General features: G+C 36.0%; 1 protein-coding gene across 1 annotated transcript; it reads right to left on the reverse strand.

The window, feature by feature from the left end:
* Positions 1-5010: 5010 nt before the first annotated feature.
* Positions 5011-5949, reverse strand: LOC125147052 (olfactory receptor 1030-like). Its single transcript, XM_047824012.1, has one exon. It carries the CDS (start codon positions 5947-5949, stop codon positions 5011-5013), a length of 939 nt encoding a protein of 312 aa, XP_047679968.1.
* Positions 5950-9075: the final 3126 nt, after the last annotated feature.

The raw sequence follows: 9075 nt of genomic DNA on the forward strand, positions 1-9075 counted from the left end.
AAGACCTAGATGGGAGCCATAAAACATCAAAATCCTAGAGAAGAATACAGACAGTAACCTCTTTGACACTGGCCAGTGCAACTTCTTTCTAGATACATTGCAGAAGGCAAGAAAAATGAAAGCAAACATGAACTATTGGGACTTCATCAACATAAAAAGCCTCTACACAGTGAAGGAAACAATCAACATAACTAAAAGACAGCCTACAAAATGGGAGAAGATATTTGCAAATGATGTATCTGATAAAGGGTTAGTGTCCAAAACCTATAAAAACCTTATCAAATTCAACACCCAAAAAACAAATAATCCAGTGAATAAATGGGTAAAAGGCATGAATAAACACTTTTCCAAAGAAGACATGAAGATGGTTAACAGACACATGAAAAGATGCGCAGTGAGGTTTTCAATTGCTAAGAATTTGTGAAGATCATGGTGAAAAGTGGTAGAATTTGTAATGACATAATTATAATGCAATGAGCATAATGATAGTTTATTAATTCAATATAGATCTATTGAGAATCATCTGTTCTAGGTTTGGGGAAATACTGGCTTTAAAATAAGTGAGCAAAAGCAGATAGATATGGACCTTGCCCTCTGGGGCCAACAATCTGGTTATGCTACAATCATGAATCGATCACACAAATATCATACAAGTATTAACTTAGAGGTGTGAAAAGTCCTATGCATTAAAGGTTCGTGATACTATGCGAGCATATACCCAGAGGATAGGGCTTACTCAGCAAAGAAAAAACTGAGACTAAAACACACCAAATTTGAAATAAGAAGAAAATTTACCTACAGAGAAATAACAGAGAATCTGGTAATAAAATCTTCTGTGGAACACACTAAGACAGACCTGAAAAAGAATAATTTTCTATATACTGAAAGGAAATACCAGTCTACCTAGATCCGTACCCGAATGAGTTATTCATCAAGAATTAAAGTTAAAATGAGGCAATTTCAGACGAATAAAAACAGAATTTCTCTCACACAAACAAACGGTCATTGAGGATGACTAATTAAAGGTATAAATCATGTAGAAGAAAACTAGACCCAGGATAAAAAGGGGATACAAAGAGAACAGTGAGTCATTGACAAAAATGGCTAATTTTAAAGGAACATTAATATTAGATAAATATTAGATAAATTAGATAAATTAGATAAATATTCAATATAATTATAATTGTAGTCATATATAACAGGTAATATTTAAACAGTTTATTATTAAGTGATAATTTATTGTCAATCATATATCATTCTTCATGACACCATATAAGATAGAAGCAGGAGTATCCATGTTAAAATATTCTATAATCCTTTTATTATTCCAAGAAAAGTATGACTAATGACTTTGTTCAATAATTATATCTATCCAAATTTTTAAAACTTTACTAAAAGTAGAAAGTACAATCTATTCTAATCAAATAAAAAGTAGAACAAAAAACTAAAAAAAAAGTTTAGAGAACACAATTTAATTCGTGTTAGAAAGGGGAGAAAACACAGAGTAAATGCTTTCTAGGTGCAAAATAAACTGTTAGAAAGTATTCGTCAGCATGTATATTCATAAAAGTATGAAATTCAGTAATTGAAAGGACTCAGGGCCTGAAAGTCAGGGTAGAAACGAACATAATAGGCATCAACTAACTGAAAAGAATAAAAAATACTGCTGAAGGTATCTGAATATCAGGCAAAATGCACATTTAGGTTTTAATCATCAAAGTTGGGAGAGAACGTACAAAATGTTAAAAGGGATAAGCCTCATTCATTAGCTGACAGGAGCTAATAAAATACGCAAAAATTACAAAGAGAAATTGATAAATCCACAAGCATCCCTCTCAGATTTTATATTTGAAACAGTAAAGCATTTGTAGGATACTGAAAATCTGAAAATAAAAAATCAACTGGATTGACCTTGATCTCATAAGACCCTGCTCTGCTCAGCTCCCGTTTCCTTTGAGAGTAATTTTCAACACCATTGATTTCCAAACCTTGTATGTCTCAGGAGAAAATGCCAAAGATGAGCAGTAAGGTACCACGAAATGGATGGATACACAAATTATCCTGCAAGCAATGGACCACCTGTAATGCCTGAAGAGGAAAGTAACACAACACCTCACTTCTGTTGCTATTTTCCTTGTGAACTCTTAAATCTGGATATGGCAGCTTCCTGTTTGGAAAGTGGCCCAGTTTGGGTAAGACACAAGAGATGATCAAGGCATGCAAAACTTATGACGAACTGCAAACTATGTTAAACCTAGGAAAGGAAGATCTGAAGTGGCAAGTATCAGAATAAGAGGGTGGACACGGGACCAAATATAGACTATAAGTACCTTATGTCTTTCTCCATCTTGTAGCCACCATCACTGGCTCAATGAAGTTGGTATCATGTGCCTTCTGAGAAAATAATGGACATTCTGGAGAGAATAAGATAATTATGTATATTCTAAAGTCTTCTGCCAAAGATCCTTCAACAAACTCTAACATTTCAAGCTTCCGGATTAGAGGTGGTAAGGTTATTTTTTAAAAACAGTTTGCAATGATGATGGAATGGACAACTTGGTCCTTAAAAAGAGAACCTAGCGAAAGACTGATACAAATAGGAAAACGTGAAACACGATAGAATTCTCATAAAAAAATGGGCGGGCTATTGAAAAAACGATAGAAAATTTATTATTTTCATTACACAATCAGAATTAAAGTCTGTTTTGCAACATTTATAATGCTAGGGAAAAGAAAGGTTTAAATATGCAAAAATAAAACTCTAAAGCATTGAAAGAAAATACAAGAGAATATCTTTATAATCGGAAAGAATTGTTTACACAAAACATACAAAGCACACCATAAGGAGAAGATTAACATATGAACTATGTTAAAATACCACCAAATACATCATGCACAAAAGGGAAACATAAGCTACAAACAGACTGAAGTATTTGCATTGCATATATCATGAAAAGGTTGGTATCTAGTACAGAATACATAAGGAGCTAATGCAAAGGTAAAAAATAAAGCTAAAATAACCCAGCTGAAAAATGAACAAAAAATGTAGACAGACAACTGAAGAAAAGAAAGCTTTTCAATCAGTACCAAAGAATGTAAAAACATGTCATTTCACTTGTAATGACAACACGGAAGATTAAAGAAGAAATTAGAATCCATTTTGCACCCATCAGATTGGAAAACATTTTGAAAGTCTGACAGTATATAGGAATGGGCAAGAATATGGAGTAAAGACCAATCTCGCACACTGTTTTTGGGACAGCACTAAGTAGACCAATTTGGCAATATCTACTAAACGCAAAGATACTCTTTTATGACCCAGAAATTACCCTCTTGGGAATTTACATGGAGGAACGCTTGAACTGGTCCACACTCAGAATTTCAGAGCAAAATGTTTGCTAGATTTTCATATTACCAAGGAACAGGAAAAATGTATCCCCCCATCAATAAGAGAATGGATAGAGAGACTGTGGTATATTTATATACTGACGTGGACTATACCAGTGACAGTTCATGCTCCATGAATCAGCATGGATGAATCCAACAAGATTTAGTGAAAACAGAATAATTTGCAGAAGGATAGTACGACTTCATTTATAGACAAGTTTTCAATCTGCTAAAAAATATATATATATAATTCTATGGACACAAGAACACCAGGAAGTGTAGAACTCTACATAGGGACACGAAACATTAAATTCACAGCAGGGTTGAGTGTAGGGAATGGCGAGAGAAACAGAATCAGGCAAGAAGGGCTTAGTTTGAGAATAGCTGAGTATGTGAAATAATCTGAACCCAAACTGGCATGTGTGAAGCCCTAATAATGATTAGATACATTTGCACAGAAGGTCTTTACATTAGTTTCCTTTTTCGATGCATTGGAAATAGTTCATAATAAAAAAAAAAAAATACAAGTGAAACTACCAAATAGCTTTTATGATGAGGGTATGAGGGTGAATATGAATTAAAAAAAATAAAAATAAAAACCTCTAAGGAAAATATGCCATTCCCTCAAAAGCCTTATGAATGAGGATTACATTGGACTAGTATTATCACTCTAAAGGTATTTCTTTTCTTGGGGTGCCTGGATGGCTCCGTCCATTGAGCATCTGACTTCAGCTCAGGTCATGATCAGTTTGTGAGTTCTAGCCCCGCGTGGGGATCTGTGCTGACAGCTCAGAGCCTGGAGCCTGCTTCAGATTCTGTGTCTCCTCATCTCTCGGTCCCTCCCCTGCTCATGCTCTCTCTCTGTCTCTCAATAATAAATGAATGTTAAAAAAAATTTTAAGATATTTCTTTTGTTTAATAAGTATTTTTTAATTATTTTCAATGTTTATTTTTGAGAGAGACAGAGGGGAGGGAATGGAGGAGAGGGAGAGGGAGAGAGAGAGGGAGCAGAGAATGCCAAGCTGGCTCCCTGCTGTGAGTCCAGAGCTCAACACAGGGCCCCAGTTTAGGAACAGGGAGATCCTGACCTGGACCAAAATAGTCAGGCACTTAACCCACTGAGCCACCCAGGCATCCCTAAAGTTATTTCTTACGGTAATATGAATTACCCAGAGATCTTTATTACTATGTGATCTATAGAAATGCAAAAAGAAAAAAAAATACCTGCTATGGTTGAAAAGTTTTCGGAAATCAGTTTGAAAATTCTTAAGCACTATAAAAATTGAACATGTGATCGTTGACATAGTATCATTTGGTAATTCTGGGTTTTTTTTATGACTTTGTACAATTACAAATTGATTGGTAGAATCTTTTGTTCTTTATTGATTTATAAAGCAAGAGCGATGCCTTCTGGTCTTGTCTTTCAGTTGCTATGCAGTATTTGTCCTTCTTCACTGAGACGGCACTTTAAATGCTAGCAAATATCTTAAGATAGTCTTCTAAGTCCCATATTCAAATTAGGAACGACAAAGAACATGTAATGACAGAAAGTGATTTGCTAAATGTAAATGCTCATTAATTGGTGAGATTATAAGACATATTACATACCTCTGACCAAAGCGTCTATTTAAAAAGTAATTTCTTTTGGACAACTTTCCTGATTGCTTGTTTAACATCTTTGTTCCGCAGGCTATAGATCAAAGGGTTTAGCATAGGGCTCGCAAAGATATAAAAAACTGCGACAATTTTCCCCTCTTCTACAGATGCCTCAGAAGGGGGTCTCAGATACATGCAGAATAGCGTCCCATAAAAGATGGTGACAGCCGTCAAGTGGGACCCACAGGTGGAGAAGGCCTTGCGCCTCCCCTCTGCAGAACGGATGCGCAGAACCGTCGTGAAAATGAAAATGTAGGAGATGAGAATTATGGCAAGAGAGCATGTGAGATTGAAACCAGCCACCACAAACATGGCAGTTTCTTTGACATACGTATCCGAGCACGCAAGGACTATGAGAGGTGGGTCCGCACAGTAGAAGTGGTTGATTTCATTGGGTCCACAGAAGGAGAGGCGAAGCATCAGGATGGTCTGTGCCAGGCCATTTGCAAAACCGTAAATGTAAGGCGTAGCAACAAGAGAGAGGCAGACACATCTGGACATCTTGCTACCGTACAGCAAGGGGTTGCAGATCGCCATGTAGCGGTCGTAAGCCATCACCGTCAGCATATAATAATCCGTGATCACCAGGGCAATGAAAAAGTGGAATTGTAGAAGGCAACCAAGGAAGGAAATGGCTTTTCTCTTGGATAAGAAATGAACCAGCATCTGCGGAGCGACACTGGTAGCGTAACAGAGATCCACAAAGGAGAGATGGCTGAGGAAGAAGTACATGGGCGTGTGAAGTTTTGAGTCACTTCGGATTAACAAAATCATGCTCACGTTGCCAACTACTGTGATAAGGTAGATGACCAGGAAGACCACAAAAAGGACAGGCTGCAACTCGGCTCGATCTGTCAGTCCCAGGAGGATAAACTCAGTCACTGCTGTGTAGTTTGTCTGTAACATTGTGTGTGCTCGGCTTCAAATGGGGACTGAAAGAAAGCAAATAGAGATGCATGTCTTTGGTCAAGCATCTGTTACCCCCATCATGTCATCTGATAGTTCTAGTCTGAAACTTGTAAATTTCACGTACAGTAAAGAAATAGCCTAGTAAGCCCGCAGTTGACAGTTTAAACATCTACATTAGTAGAGAGCTCCTTTTATAAAGGCAGTCATATTCTAAATGCTTTTCTTCAAGTCTCTTCGTGTTGACAAGACTTAATCTTCTCTGCAAGATGTATTACTTTTGTTCACTTACAATTTCCTTAAACGTTGCTGTTTTGGGACATTGCAGTCAGTTGTTTCTGCAATGTGGTTTGATGTGGTATATAAATCATCACCTTTTTTTTGCAGCTAGAGGGAATGACGCATATCCCTATAGAACTAGCTTTTGTCCTCTTGCCTCCCCGAACTCAAGATCTTTTCAAGCAGTTTGTTCCCTCATGCTGCAATTCATGTCCTTTCCCTTGGTGTCTTCTCTACTCAGGTGGTCCCCTATCACCAAACCTTAGTGAACATGTAAGACTCAACCTAGGATCTCCTTTGCTTTGGGTATCATTGTCAAAAATCACGGCCAAAACGTGGTTCATGAGGCATAAAAGTCAATCCTGTTTTTGGTATAAGAAAAGATATGTGTATGATACATAATATGTATGTATGTATATATATTTATTTATAAGACATATATATGTATATATACATATATACATATATATATGTACGTATAAGACATACGGATACCTATATATCAGTGATATCAAGTGTTCATAGGGTGAGAGACTAACGGAAACAATATATTAAAAGACTCCCTGGTATGAGAGGAGGTGATAATAATGAAAAAAAAGATTAACAAACATATCCATGCATTATAGTAATTCAATTGCAACTCTACCTCCTCTTAGCTCTCGCAAAAATTGAGAAAAATTCTGTGTCATAAATTCTATTTAAGTTTTTCAATACATGTAAATGATCTTACCAGAATAATCATAGTAATATTACAACTGAGACGAGACATAAGATACCCTCAAGTCCATCTCCCCACATTTCTGCAGGATAAAAGTACCATAAATATCATTGTGGAAAACCTACACTTCCTTTCAAAAACACACACTAAGGTATGGCAATGTTGCACTGCCTCTTTCTAATAGCTATGAGGCCAGGGATGGCGAGGGATCACTCTGTAAGGCAATTTGTAAATGTCTTTCTCCAGCACCTTGTCCATTACATTATCCCATGCTGCACTTTTGGACTTTGGAATTATTTGCCAGGGTAATAAAATGTAAGTCACCTAATGAATGTCACAAGTCACCTAAATGAATGTAATCATATTTATCTTGTGTATTTCTAAGTTCTTAAGATTAATTATCATAATAGACAAGTACTGTTTCTTGTTGGGATGGTATTCTTAATATCTATTTATTGACACATTAATCAAGAGTCAAAATAATTACAATCTCCATTTATTTGTTACTGTGGGATAATGAGGCAATACAAACTTGATAATTTCAGATAATTTGAGTACTTTGCAACAATAACTTTCCTTTAAAGGAAGAGAGCACAATTTTGTACATGATTTGAGCAAGCAAACAAAAAACTCTCAGAAAAGTGTTTGTAGGTGGACAGAAGTAGTTATGGGGATACCTGGGGGCTCTGTAGACTTGACATTCACCCTCACTCTGAGACTCTGTCATGTAGATGCTTGCTGTCACTAGGCAGCCACCCAAAGAGTTAGAAGGTTGGTGTCTTCTTTAACAAGGATTATGTCTCCTTTACATGTGGCAGTGGTTTAGTTTGAAGTGGAAAAAGATTTAGAGAAAGTATCTTCATCAAATGCATTTTTCATTCACTTAAAAAATTAATATAGATTATAAAGTTGAGCGTGACCAATTCTCCCTGAAGGGGATACAGAGTATTGCATGATCTGATACTAATAATTATAAAATAGTAGAGTAGTATTATTAACTTGGAAAGAAACAAAATGGTATTTACTACCATCCTGTTAGTTTTCTTCATGAAGCAACAGACAGTATCCATGGGTGGTTATGAGAGTCAGCAAAGATTACAGATACCTCATGCATAAAATTTGGTTCTGAAAATAACTCCCTTGTATGAGATATTTAATTCAGATAAAACTTTTCAAGTATGCCTGATGTGTAGGAAACACTTAGTAAGTTGTAGCTACTGTTGTATTTGAGTGAAAAATCCAGGTCTAGTCTAACATAAGACTCAACATCAGAGTGTGACTTTCGGGGACAAGAGTTTATCAAATCTCTAACTAGAGCCTCATTGGCACCTGGAACAGTGCTTTCCCAAAATGGAGCCAATCAATCATATATGGAATGGATGTTCTCTCTAGTTTCCTTTCTATTATAACTATTACTCTATTGTACTTGTATAAGTACTTGTACTCTTAAAAATCATTAAACTCAATATCAACAATTGTGCTAATTCATTAGAATATGTTTCAACCCGTAATTTGATTTTTTTGTTGACTAAAACATTTATTTCTACTTTCCAAAATATGTATTTAACAACACCAAATCCTACCTGTGAAAGAGGAGTGATTTCCCAAGGACAGCATGGATAGAAGAACCTGAAGAGTTTATAACGGAATTATCACATAGGCACCAATTCCCTGTGGTTTAATTAATTTAGCAGCAGATCATTCAGACTACAGTCAGTGACTTATGCTTTTGCAAATCCTGACTAAGCTCATTGAGGACATGATTTTGGCCCATGCCCCAATATCAACAGGGAATCAAAGCCATCTATATTCAAGGTCTGGGGAATAGGCTGGCTTTAACATAATGAGCAAAAGCAGACATGGACCTTGCCTTCTGGAGCTGACACTCAGGGGATGAGACAGTCATGAATCAAAGTTACTTAGAAAACACAATTTAATTCATGGTTGGATAAAGGTAAAAACAGATGGAGAAAGAAAAATTTTAAGTGCAAAATAAATAGTTATTAAATATACCTAAGTATGTGTATTCACAATGAAATATGAAACTCGGGAATTTGAAGGACTTAGGGCCTGAAAGTAAAGAAGGTAAAAAAAATATACAATAGGCATCTACCAACCCAAAACAAGGA

This window comes from Prionailurus viverrinus, chromosome D1, assembly GCF_022837055.1.
Source record: "Prionailurus viverrinus isolate Anna chromosome D1, UM_Priviv_1.0, whole genome shotgun sequence".
NCBI lineage: Eukaryota > Metazoa > Chordata > Mammalia > Carnivora > Felidae > Prionailurus > Prionailurus viverrinus.